Genomic DNA, 13,731 nt, shown 5'->3' with positions numbered 1-13,731 from the left:
GTTTTTTAATGTGGCATTTACAGAAAGATATAACACACATAAAAAACTCTTTGGTATCCTCAGTAATTTTTAAGAATGTAAATATCCCCTGTAGCACCTAATACCTAATTAACACTCAAATATTTAATTATGGGAATCTAAAGCCTGTCTTTCATATTTTATCGTGTGTGTGCAAGGTGTTTTACATTTTATTTTTTTCATAAGTATTGCTATGTAATTCCTTTGAGTTAGGTGGTTTGTGAATTTTATTTTTTTTTTATATTGAAAAGAAGCTTTAAATTACATAAATGTTACATAAAAAATGTAGGGAATTCCCACGTGCCCCAACTCCTTTCCCTCCCACACTTTCCCACATTAACAACATCCTTCATTAGTGTGGTACATTTGTTACAATTGATGAACACATATTGAAGCATTGTTACTAACCATGGACTATAGTTTACATTATAGTTTACACTCTGTCCTGCAAAATTTTGTAGGTTATGACAAAATATATAATGGCCTGTATCCTTCATTGTAATTTCATGCAGGACTGCCCCAATATTACACCTATTCTTCCCTCTCCCTCCCCTCAGAACATCTAGTGGCCACTGCCTTAATAGCAATGAAAAAGTTTTTCCATTGCTAGAATAATAATAAGTCTATAATACAATAATAATAAATCTACTTTATTGTCTAATGTATTTAACTATATATACTACTGTGCCCTTATGATTTTTTTATGTATTTGTTTTACATCTTATTTCAAAGAAGCATATAACATATGTTTCTTACCATTTTCTTACTCAATTAAGTACTTCTTAATTACTATAGTAGTATTTCTAGAAGTCACAACAGGATCAGTTTTGTACTTTGTGTTTCTACGTCACAATCGATAATCGAAAGCCATAATGATGGTAGTTCATTACATTATACCTTCAAAGATGATTGCCGTTTGATGTGTCACAGTGAGCCAAAGGTCCCATAATGGTTCATTTTATTGGCAATAGATCAGTATTACTGACTGAAATTTCAGACTCCAGTGGTAGAGTTAGATGAGGTCTTAATGGTGTGGTGTTAGTCGGGAACTGTGCTATTAGTAAGAAAGTAGAACGTAAGAAAGTGGAACAGGGCTTCTATCCCCAAGTCTAGGCCAGTGATCATTGTTTATGCTTTGAAGGATTTGCCTTCACAGTCTCAGCTTACTGTTTATACCTTTTTTTTTTTAAAGTAAACTTTATTTCAACTTCAAAAGATAAAATAACAGACAAAAAAGCTGCTTAACAAATTATAGAAGCATTACTCTAAAAATTTCTGTCCAGGCACATTATACCATTTACTCCTAAAAACAAATTCCAGCTGTTTCTGTCTTTGAGAGATTTATACCAAATAGTTATCTAGAACAGGGGTTGGCAAGCTACAGCCAGTGGGTCAAACTCTTTATCTGTCACCTGTTTTTTTGGTAAATAAAATTTTATTGGAATACAGCTATCCCCATTTGTCTGTTGATCATCTATGGCTTCTTTCACTCTATGAGGGCAGAGTTGAGTAGTGGTGACATCAGAGACTGCATGACCCACAAAACCAAAAATATTTACTGCCTGACCCTTTAAAGAAAAAGTTTGCTGGCCCTTGATTGAAAGTTTATTAACCCTTGGACCTTATTCTTCCTCAAGGAAAAATCCTTGCCCTTTGTCCTTGGTGATCATGGAATATACTTGAAAAGGGTTAGATGGTCTTTGGGGCCAGACCACAAGGAAGAGGTTGCTGCTTGGTCACAGATGAGTTTGTAACAATAGTGCAAATAGCCACACTCCTACTTGAAATAAATAGTATTCTTATTCAATTTGTTATTCAAGAAATAACTAATTTCTGTTATTCTTGCTGGGCAAAAAAGAGATTGATTTTTTTTGAAGAAAAAAAAATTAGTCCATAAAAATAGGGACTAAGTATTTGGGAAGCTGATTTTTATTTATGAATTTGTTTGTGCTACTCTATTTTGTTTTACCATTTTTCTGTGCTCTTCATTTCTTTGTGTAGATCCAGATTTCTGGTTATTTTCCTTTGCCTGAAGGTCTTCCTTTAACACTACTTATAGTACAGGTCTGCTGGTGATGAATTCCTTTAATTTTTTAAGTCTTTATTTCACTTTTGTTTTTGTTTTTTTTTCCTTATTCCCCTTCCCTGCCCCTCTCCCCACCACACCCTGGTGTCTGCTCTCTGTGTCCACTCACTGTGTGTTCTTCTGTGTCTGTTGTATTCTCATTAGGCAGTTCTGGTAACCCATCCTGGGACCTTATGGATTGTAAGAGAGGTGATCATTCTCTTGCTCCACCTCAGCTCCCTAGTTCTCTGCATCTCATATTGTCTCTTCTCTGTGTCTCTTTTTTGTTGCATCATCTTGCTGCATCAGCTCTCCGTGTGGGCAGCTCTGTGAAGCTGCACTCCTTGTGCAGAGGCCACTCCTTGCACACGGCAGCACTCCACATGGACCAGCTCGCCACACAGGCCAGGAGACCCTAGGTATCAAACCCTGGACCTCCTATATGGTAGGCGGAAGCTCTATCCATTGAGCCATATCTGCTTCCCTCACTTTTGTTTTTGAAAGATACTTTTTCTGGGTATAGAATTCTAGGTTGATGGGGTTTTTTTTTTCTTTCAGTACTTCATTTTGTTGCACAGTTGTTTTCTAGCTTTTATTTTGATGAGAAATAGGTTGTCTTTCTTATCTTTGTTTCTCTATATGTTGTGTTTTTCTCTGGCTGATTTTAAGATCTCTGTTACTGGTTTTATAGAATTTGATTATGATATGCTTTGAATTAATTTTCCTCATGTTTCTTGTGCTTGGATATTATTGAAGTTTTTAGATCTGTGAATTTATGGTTTTCATCAAGTTTGGAAAAATTTTGGTCATTATTTCTTCAGATTTTTTTTTTTTTTTGGTCTTACCCCACCACTCTTTCAGAGATTACAATTACATGTGCATTAGGCCATGTGAAGTTGTCTCACAGCTCATGGATGCTGTGTTCATTATTTAGTCTTTTTTTTTTTTCCTTTCTGTGTTTCATTTTAGATAGTTTTTATTTTTATGGCTTCAACTTCAGTAATCTTTTCTTTGCATTATCAGAAGAAATCTGCTGTTCTAAACTTTTAATACCAATTTAGGACAAAATAGACATATGAAAGAAAACATCACACTTTTTTTTTTTTTTAAACAGGAGGCCCACTTTTGCTTTGGCCTCAAGGTAGGTTCTTCTCTGGGCTTCCACAGCTAAACAAATGGCACCCTTTGACCTCAAGTCAAAAGTCTGTTAGGCTCTGTTGACTTCTCTTTTCCCTCACTCCCCACATCCATTAGCAAGTCCTGTTCCTTGTGATTCTAAAAAGTATCTTAAGTCCATCCACTTCTCTCCATCTTTGTTGTACCTATACTGTAGGCCACCAGTCACCTCTTTTTTGAATGACAGCACCAACTTTCTCAAGAGTTTCTTGCTGCTTTGCACTTCAATGTATTCTTCCTATAGCATCCACAATGATCTTAAAACAGAAAAAAGATCAGGATACTCTCTTGTTAAAACTTATTTTTCTTCCAATTACTTGCATGAAATGTAATGTAATGAAATGTAAGCTCTTCACTGGGCCTGCAACTTTCTTGGTCTCTACCTACTTCACTACTGTCATCTTGGACCTGTTTGTCTCTCTCTTGCTGTGTTCTAGCAAAGTGGTTTTCAAAAATAATCAAAAATTATTTCACAACAACCCACAGAAGAATGTATTTTACCTTGCAGTCTAATACAAGGGAACACACACACACATATATATATGTATATATATATATAATATTTAATTGATTCGAAAGTATCTGAAATCAGGATGTAGTCTATAGTCATAAAACTACAGACATATAAACATGCCGTAGTTTGGCAATAGGTTTTTTTAATGTTACATAAAGTCATGATAGGTCTTAAAATAGATAGCAACTTAAATTTGATGAACTGAAACTTCAGAACTACAACAATGGTAACCTTTACTACACTAGGTATATTTTGATGTAAGAAAAAGAAAAAAATCCCGCTTGTCATGGCTTAGTATTGGATTACAGCTTGAGGTTTGAAAAACTCCTGTAGCCACTCTGCTCTTTTTATTTTGTTCATCAAATGCACCAATGCTTTTCCTGCCGTGGGGTCTTTGCAAATTTGGGCCTTTGTGCCCTTTTCTTTTCTGGCCCCTCATTGTCCTACAGGTTTCAGTTTACATGTCACCTCCTCAGAGAGGCCTCCTTGACCATCTTATCTAAGTAGGTTCCTATCTATCCCCACCTTTTGTCCTGGGTTTGTAATCATGTACTTGTCTGTGTTCTATCTTCCTTCACCAGAATGAAGGAGGAGGCCATGTATGCCTATAGAGTATGGTGACTGGGGATATAGCATACTCTGAAGGAATATTTGTTGATTGATTGAATACTGCTGTTTTAGGGCAGCTCTGCCTCAGGGAAAGCCTGTGTATTTGTTTCAAGACCAATGTAGGGTTTTCCTAATCTTAGCAGCTTTCAATTAAAAAAGAGTCTCCACTTTGACCTGGCATTTGTCTTGTATGTGTGTCCATGTGGGTGTGTGTCACTCTTTTGGGGAATAGGTTGGAGAGAGTTCAGTTGGAGGGAAGAGGGAAAGATTATTCATTGTTTTAGAATGTGGAATAAGACAAAAGAAGGAGAATGAAAATGCAGGGTAAGCATGCGTGGTCCAAATAGTTAACTGCTATTAATCTAGCTTTTCATGTTTCTGTAGTTTATTTCTGATGTTAGGGATGACTTAATTACTTCGTTTTTTATAAAACAGATGCAGGGGCTGCTGCAGTACCATACTTTGCTTTCTAGGCAAATATTGCTCTTCCCTATATTTGACCTGTCCCATGTAGACTTGAATTATACCCTATGAAAAATTTATAACCAACTTTTTACCTTTCAGGCACATAGAGATGAAATCCAGCGCAAATTTGATGCCCTTCGTAACAGCTGTACTGTGAGTATGAGCCCAAGTTGATTAAAATAAAATGAAACTAAAACAGAAATAAATGGGAATGGCTCTTTATAATATCAGTGACTGACTGTTGATAAGGCTTTTCAGCTTGATGTGGTTAATGTGATCAAACTGATCTGGAGTTTTTCAGCCCCAGATAAAACTTGGTTTCACAGGTTTCTGTCAATTTTTAAGAAAACTAAAATCATTCTTTATGTTTTGGGGAGGAGGACAGTGGTGGTCAAAATGATTCTCACTGCAGAACCACTAACAGTTCTCAGTAGCTGCTACAAAAGTCCCAAGGCAGCTCCCCATTTCTTTTCCAAAGTAGAAGATTCCAAGACCAGCCTGAGCTAGGCACTGTCCAGACACCAGGAACAGGCTTCTCCAGCGTACTGCCCCTCCACAGAGGTACAGCCAGTGAGTTGTTCTCCCATGGGCCTCGAAATTGCAACTTCCTGACATGTAATCTCAAGCTCTAGGATTCTTTAGGTGATGTTATTTATCAGGAGAGAAGTAAATTCCATGAGCAGATAAGCATCATTAATGGATTATATAATAGGGTAGGGTCCCTGGACTCAGTCTATTTTTTATCTTGCCAAAGGAAAAAGGACTGAAATAGACCCCTTTCTGGAGATAAGAATGCTATCCTCCTCCATGGTGCCACATCTTTACTTTGGTCTTTATGTCAGCTCTTTTATTTTCTCTGTCAGTTCTTAGTACTCTTGTCCCTGTTTGTATTATTTGTATCTGTGAATTTCCAGAAATCCCCCGGCCCCTTTTATGTACATATTTCTCTCTCTTTTTGTAATGAACTCTATTTCTTGACAGTATATGCTTTTCCCCTTCATTTAGGTATACAGTAAGTGCATAAAGGCACCAATCTTAAGCAAACAGCCCAATGATGTCTTTGCATATTTAGACAGCTGTGTTACCATAACCTAGATCAAGATACAGAATATTTTCAGCCCCTCGGCTCCCTCATGTCCTCTTCTCATCAGCACTCCCCTGCTCCCATGGGTGACCCTATAGATTAGGTTTGCCTGTTCTTGAACTTCGTTCAAATGGAATCACAGAGGAGGCACTCTTCCAGGTTTGGCTTTTTTGGCTTAACATATTGCCTGTAAGTTCATCCATGTTGCTGTGTCTGTCAGTAATTTGTTCATTTTCATTGCTATGCAGTATTCTAGTGTGCAAGTAGACTGCAATTTGTTTCTTCATTCTTCTGTTAATGAACATTTGGATTGTTTCCATGTGGGGCAGTTATGAATAAGGCTACTAGGAAACAATTGCATACAAGTCTCTTGGTGGCTATTAACACTTAATTCTGATGAGCATATTCCTAAGAGCGGAATTGCTGGATCATGAGATGTGGTTATATTTGACTCTAGTTGGTGCCTCGCAGATTCTGTGTTTCCTTATCCTATGGCTGAATGAGAAGAGGGCCTGCCTTAGAAATGCTGTTGATTTTCTCCACTCTCTCCTTCCCTTCCTTAAGGATTGAGTGCGTTCTTTTCCTGTTGTCCTCTGCCCTAGTTTTTAGTATCCTACTGTCTTGGTTTCTTATTTTACATACTGAATAAAATATAAATTAGCTTTGTTGGTGATTTTTTTATATTACCAATTTTTCATTAAATAAACTTGGATGCATTTTAAATGTGTAATTAACAATCCTATTCCATTCATCTGAGTTTTCTTTTCTCCTTTTTTAGTCTTTTTGTCATAAGAACTTTTTCTTTTTTACAGCTTTACTGAGGTATAATTGATGTACAATAAACTGATGAGTTTTGACATGTTATGTACCTGTTTAACCATCAAAACAATCAACATAATGAACAGATCTATCACCCCCAAAACTTTCCTTGTCCTCCTTTGTAATCCACTCCCCATTTTTAAAATTGAAGTTTATTTCTAATGGAATACAACAATATATAGAATGAATTTGGTTGCTCTTTAAACTTATGTAACTTTTATACTTTCAGTATCTCTCAAGTTTGCTTTTTCTGGAACAGTGACCTTTAATCCTTGCTTCACCTTAGCTCTGGGGGCCTCTCCAAGTGGGAGGGGGAACTTGAGAGGGTGACCCCACCCACATTTTAACTAATACAGCTCATTAGCCTACTGGTCTAAGCCATGGACCCTGGAGTCATGCAGACTGGGTTCCGATTCCAAATTGGCCTCCTAGTAACCTAAGTAACATTATATTCTAAGCCTCTGTTTCTTTATCTGTAAAATGGGGATGACATTGTATTTCCTCAATTCCAATACATCACTGATGGTAAAATGCATAATTAATTTGAAAACTGCTCTTTGGGAGTTGGGTGCATGAGGGGAGACAGCTGCTTAGTTCTAATATGCATTTACATTTCAGAAACATTAAAACTTAGAAACACTATATCATAGAATCAGAATCATATCTGACTCATGGACTTGCTGCAAGAAGTGAGATGATGCATGCAAATTGCACACACAAGGCCTGGCACATGAAAAGTGTTAATATTATCTTTTCTTTGGAAAATGGTTCTGCTGCTTTAAAAAGTCTGAAAACCACTTTAGAAAAACATTAAGCTTTAGAAAAACATTAAGCAGCTATAGTCAAAGTTGGTCTTGTCTATACCTTTGCAAGTTCAAAGGTTGCTTTAAAGACATTTCAGAAGAAAGTGGTGGATGCGCCTTTCTTTTTAGAGCTATCCAAGAAGGTCTGTGCTAGGACATGTCATTTTCATTATTATGGAATTTGCATAATAACTCCATCGACAGGAGCTCCCAGGAAGCAGCTTTCCAAAGCTCATGAACAGTAAGATTTTTCAAGCTCAGACCATTTCTATATTTTGAAGAGATTTAAAAAAGGATTTGATTCAATCTGGCACCTAAAACCCTACCTAAGTCTGTTTTAGAGGGGAGTTGGTGGGCAAACATATGACACAGTTTTAATTATGAATCAATCTGTCAGCTATAAGATTAAAAATAAATAATATGCAAATAGTTGCCTTCAAGAAAGAACTAGGCATTAAAATAGGACTTCAGTCCTGTATCTTTTTAGCCTGATGCTGATTATCTGACTGGTTTCTTCATCCCCCAATGTGCCATTGGCCATTTCCTGTCCTGGTCTCCCAGGTAGGTGTGAGAGGTTAACATCTGCTGCTTAGAACCACCAGGTTTCCATGCCAGTCTTGAAAAGGCAACTGATAACCTCAAAAAGAGATTTCTTTTTTTTTTTTGACAGAGTAGATTATTTTTTATATCCTTGCTCTTTCTCAGAAACTGCACCAAGATCTCTTATCTCTAAAAACAGCATATAAAAAAACTCTGCTGGCTACCTGCATTCTAAAACTGTCTCCCACATCTTTTTTTACTGCTGAGATGGAACAGCTTTCCATTTATCTTTTTACCCTCTATTCGTATGGCTGAGAGGTTAACAGACACATAATATAGTAAACAGGTCAGTTGCCCTTGGTATGGAGAGAATATAATCGTGGCCACAAAATAGAACTAAGAATTCTCCTTGCATGTTACATGGTTCACAATCAAGAAGGGTTATAATGAAGGGTAGATACATCTCCCTCCATCATTTTGAGCTTCAAGGATCTGAAAGAAACATTGAATAAATACTTCTCTCCCTATATTAAGGGGGCAGAATAGTACAGGGGATGTGAGCAAAGACTGGAGCCAATTTGCCTGGGCTCAAATTCTGATTTTTTGCTATTGACTAGCAGTGTGAACTTGGGCAAGTTATTTAGCTTCCCTCTTGCCCCAATTTCCCCATCTGTGAAATAGGAATAGCCTACTTACGTCAAAGGGTGATTGTGAAGATTGCTTATTGTTGCATTTTTGAATTTCCTAGAATTGGGATTACACTCTATTTCTCAAATCAGTTTATCATCTCAACAATATGTGTGTGGGTATCTGGGTGCCTGACACTTAATACAGAACTCCAGGAACTCAGAACAGGACCACAAGCTAAACATGTTATGCCTTGGGCAGACAGAATGGAAAAAAATCTGAATGAGTTAAAATCCTTTAAATCCCTGCATGGATGCTTCACACAAACAATAATCCTCCTCTTGCCAAAAGGGCCAAATAGAAACTATGACCAAATATAGAACCAGCAATCACAAACTGGAAATAGAAATCAGTCATGAGGCCCCTTGAAATCCTGTGACAATGGGGAAATAGAGGGACCCTCCTATTCTGATAGGCACATCTCAATGGAAGTGAGAAGAAATAATCTTGACATCCCATTGACTTTTCTCAAGTGGTTCTTCTTTAGCACTTGGTAATCTAATTTTGGGAGAAAGAGTGAGGTGGCAGAAATGGACTCATAATAAGTGGCATTTTTTTCTTCTATGAATCAGAGAAAGGAAGTAGGTACCCAGAGGCTTAAATCTGTCTTTGGCAAGTAAATTATTTTGGTGATATATATATATATATTTTAGGGAGGTACCTAGGGTCGAATCCAGGACCTCATACATGTGAAGCCTGTGCTCAACCACTGAGCTACACCTGCTCCACTTATATATTCTTATGTGAATAGAGTTTCTGTAGATCTGTTTGTTCCCCAAGAATCACCACTGTAAACTTTAAGATGAAGCATCATCTTGGTCATCAATTTTTATTCTTATATTTTACAAGGTATATTAAGATAGAATAGTATGCATATGCAAGACAATAAAAATAAAATAAAACAGATGAAGTAAAAACCAACCAACCAAACACGCAAACAAAAAACCCCAGATAAGGTAGTAAATACAGTATTTATGTCCATGAGACAGATGGAGAAGCCAACCTAGCAAGGTTCAAGATGGCTTATGGGGGCTCTGGAATCCATTTTATGGCATATCTTCCAGGCCATTTTACCTCAGTCTTCTCATTTCTCCTTAGGAAAGAGGTAGGAGTAAGCACAGTTTGTAAATGGAGACATTCATAGTCTAGGATGGCTATCATAAGGAATTCATTTACTACCTACAGAAAGGAGACCTATTTACTGACTGAGCATTGTTTATTCATCGTTTCTGATTTTAGGAGATTTAACAATGTCACAGAAAGGGTGACACAGGGATCCTGAGGAGGCATAACAGACTGCTAGGAATGACAAACTTGAAAATTTGTTCTATTTTTTTTCCCTGATAAAGAATGAGTCTTAACTAAGAATCTAACCAGATAATCTTTTTTCACCCTCTTGTAGCTGACAGTATACCTCAAACCTGTACGTTAGGAATTATCATGACTTTTGTCATTTTACTAGCCCACTTACTCCTTTAGAAGGTTATTAGCTCAGGTAACAAAATGAAAAATTTTGTTTTCTGAGCCACATTGAACACATGTACTTAATTGATGTTCTTTATTTCTCTGTGCCTGGGAAGGCTTTTTTTTCAATGGATACTCAAAGGAGGTTAAAATAGGGGATTAGTGGTGGAAACAATGGCAACATCTCATAAACTAAGTTGCTCGAGGTTTGGAAATTGGGAACAATAATTATAGACTCAAAAGCATTTCTTTTTAATTCACTTCTTTTTTGTTAAATAAAATTTAATTTACTGTCTGTGTGCCTTATTTCAACTATTATTAGAAAATTGCCCTTTAATTTCTAAAGCATTATATGTAAAAGCTCTGTGTAAGTGCTGATACTAAGCCTCAGCAGAGAGAACAGGCCCTGAATACACTGAAATTGAAGTCATTCTGCCATTGAGCAGGGAAATAATTTAGCAAAACCAGATTACATCACTCTCAGTAAAATGCCAATTTCATATACGTGCCTTTCATTTTCTGATAGTTAACTGTACATTAAAAACCATTAAAGTGATGCTATAGTACAATATTGTATTATCAGGACTATTCTGAGCTTTCCTGAAACGTTTTTCCCCCCTTTGTTACATGGAATTAAATTTATTGCCTGTGATATTATTAAAATAACTCTTAGTGCCCTTCACTGTCCATCTTTCTTGGTAAGAACTTTATTTCATTTTCTAAGGCTGTGGGACCATCTCCAATTATAGTGTTCTATAGATGGTGTCATGGGCATTTTTAGCATAATTTGTGATTGTGATGCCAGTCTCTTTATCATTCCTCTTCCCTTGGGTTGTGTTTCCCACGTTATAATATCGTTCACTATCTTGAGCTCATTCAAAGTTGTCCCTTCCATCCAGCAGTCACTTTTTGTTGGTTTGTTTTTGCCATATTTTCCAGATGAATCCTGAGTTAGAGAGAGACTAAGACTTTTCCTTTTTCTAATACGGTGTTGTTTTTTTAATTAAAAAAGATATTTAGATTATATAAATGTTACATAAAAAATATAGGGGATTCCCAATGTCCCATTCCCCACAGCACCCATATTTACCCACATTATCAACATCCTTCATTAGTGTGGTACATTCATTGCAATTGATGAACACATTTTAGAGCATTGCCACTAAGCATGAATAATAGTTTACATTGTAGTTTATACTCTCTCCCACATAATTCTATAGGTTATGGCAAGATATATAATGGCCCATATCTGTCATTGCCATGTCATTCTGGACAATTCCCAAATCCTGAAATTGCCCCTGTATTACATCTGTTTTCCCTCTCCCTGCCCTCAGAACCTCCAGTGGCCACTGTCTTCACATCAATGATAGAAGTTCTTCCATTGCTAGAATCACAATAAGTCTGTAGTAGAATACCAGTAAGTCTGCTCTAGTCCATAGTTCATTCCCAATCCTGAGGAATCTGAGATGGTGATGCCCACTCCACCTCTAACTGAGAGGCAGCTTTAGTCCCAACGGCTGATGGATGGAACTCTCTTTCTTACAGTTGTAGACTCTCTCGGTTCCTTGGTGTGGTGGTTGTCCATCCTCACCTCCTTGTTAGCTGTCCTGGGTGAGTCCAATGAGCTGGAGAGTAGGTGTTGCAACTCCGTTGAGGCTCAGGACCCAGCTGGCACATGGAGCAGAGTAAGCGGGTGGGAGTGGGAGCTTGGATTTGGCTCTCAGGGATGGGGGCTGATTCATTGGCTGCACATTGATTGCTGGTGTCACTTAGGTTCACATGCCAACTTTGACTTGAAAAGTGACTTGCTTGCAGGAAATAACCAAATTCCTTTCCTCTTTTAGGTAATCACTGACCTGGAGGAGCAGCTAAACCAGCTGACAGAGGACAACGCTGAGCTCAACAACCAAAACTTTTACTTGTCCAAACAACTCGACGAGGCCTCTGGTGCCAGCGATGAGATAGTGCAGCTGCGAAGTGAGGTGGACCATCTCCGCCGGGAAATCACAGAGAGAGAGATGCAGCTCACCAGCCAGAAGCAGGTAAGGAGGCAGACGATATCGGGGGATCACTGGAGGACTTTGAGCCCATTCAGATTTTAGAGGAAGTACCTGATGCATCATTCCATGTATTCCTCATATGATAAATTGGCTCTTTCTACAATCATTTATGTATTTTGAAGTAGGCTGTGGGGTTTCAAGATGGCTTTTAAAAGTGCGTGTTGTCTCCTAATTTTGAATGTGAAAAACTAAGAGTGAAATAGATTGCACTGGGAGGTTAGTATAAGCCATTTTATTTTTAAACTTGGACTCTTTCCTCGGGCCTTGCTTTGGGTTCTGCCTGTAAGATGGTGGCAGAAAGGGCCTTTCATCCATTCCTGACCAGTTCTCTTGGGCTGTAGAAGGAAAAGGTAAACTGTATTTCAGACTGTAGTTAGAAACTTGTGCTTTCTTAAAACTGATCCGACAAAAGTAACATCCAGGAAATCCTCATTTGATACAAGGCACAACTCAGTGGTACTGATTTGCAGACGATGGAGGCGCTGAAGACCACGTGCACAATGCTGGAAGAACAGGTCATGGATCTGGAAGCCCTGAATGATGAGCTGCTGGAAAAGGAGCGGCAGTGGGAGGCGTGGAGGAGTGTCCTTGGTGATGAGAAGTCCCAGTTTGAGTGTCGGGTTCGAGAGTTACAGAGGATGTTGGACACTGAGAAACAAAGCAGGTGGGACTTTTTGTTTGTAGAAATCTAATGACAGATGACTGCAGCAGGTTCTGCCTGAGAGTTTTGAATATGGTGACCAACTGTTCCAGCTTGCCTGGGACTGAGAAGTTTCCTGGCATGCATGACTCTCAGTGATAAGAGTAGGAAAGTCGGGGAAACTGAAATGAGTTGGTCACCCCAGAGGTGAATATGGGCAGTGTCAGTTGTAGCCTGCATCAGTAGCTATGTCCATTTACCAATATGGAGACCTGGGAGTCAGAGCAGAGCAAATATCTCAACACTTTCCTTGTAATGTTTTATCAGGTTTCTTACACATAACAAGACCCTCACCATTTTAATCCCAAACTCCTTCCTCAATAGGGTTTTTCAACCTTAGCAGTACTGATGTCTTGAGCTGGATAATTCCTTACTGTGGCCTGCTGCTCTATGCACCGTAGCATGTTGAGAGCATCCCTGGCACCACTCACCAATAGCATGTCCCCAACCAGTTGTGATACCCAGAAATGTCTCCAGACATTTCCTAATGTCCCTTGGGGCTGGAGGACCACAAAATTGCCTCCAGTTGAGAATTGCTGCTCTACAAGAATCTTTTTTTTTTCTTCCTTTCTTGGTAGGAAATAGTAATAAGTCAGTATCTTCCATCTGCTTTCCCTATTGTGTTTGCACAGTCCCTTCAGCCTAGAACTCCCTTCCTTCTAGGGCCACGCCTGTGTAGACTGTATCAACACAGCTCTAGGGGGTGCCGTTCACCTTGAAGACATCA

General features: G+C 38.3%; 1 protein-coding gene across 4 annotated transcripts in view; it reads left to right on the top strand.

The window, feature by feature from the left end:
* CIT (citron rho-interacting serine/threonine kinase) overlaps nt 1-13,731 on the top strand; it is a 182,961-nt gene that overhangs the window by 130,573 nt on the left and 38,657 nt on the right. For all 4 annotated transcript variants that reach the window (XM_058281457.1, XM_058281456.1, XM_058281455.1 and 1 more), the window contains 3 exons: nt 4,947-5,000; nt 12,089-12,286; nt 12,775-12,968. In XM_058281457.1, coding sequence (XP_058137440.1) covers nt 4,947-5,000; nt 12,089-12,286; nt 12,775-12,968 — 446 coding nt within the window. The remainder of the gene's footprint in view (nt 1-4,946; nt 5,001-12,088; nt 12,287-12,774; nt 12,969-13,731) is intronic.

The sequence above is a fragment of the Dasypus novemcinctus genome, chromosome 19, assembly GCF_030445035.2.
Source record: "Dasypus novemcinctus isolate mDasNov1 chromosome 19, mDasNov1.1.hap2, whole genome shotgun sequence".
Classification (NCBI taxonomy): domain Eukaryota; kingdom Metazoa; phylum Chordata; class Mammalia; order Cingulata; family Dasypodidae; genus Dasypus; species Dasypus novemcinctus.
The sequence above is the reverse complement of the archived record's forward strand: the minus strand, read 5'-3'. Positions and strand labels throughout refer to the sequence as shown.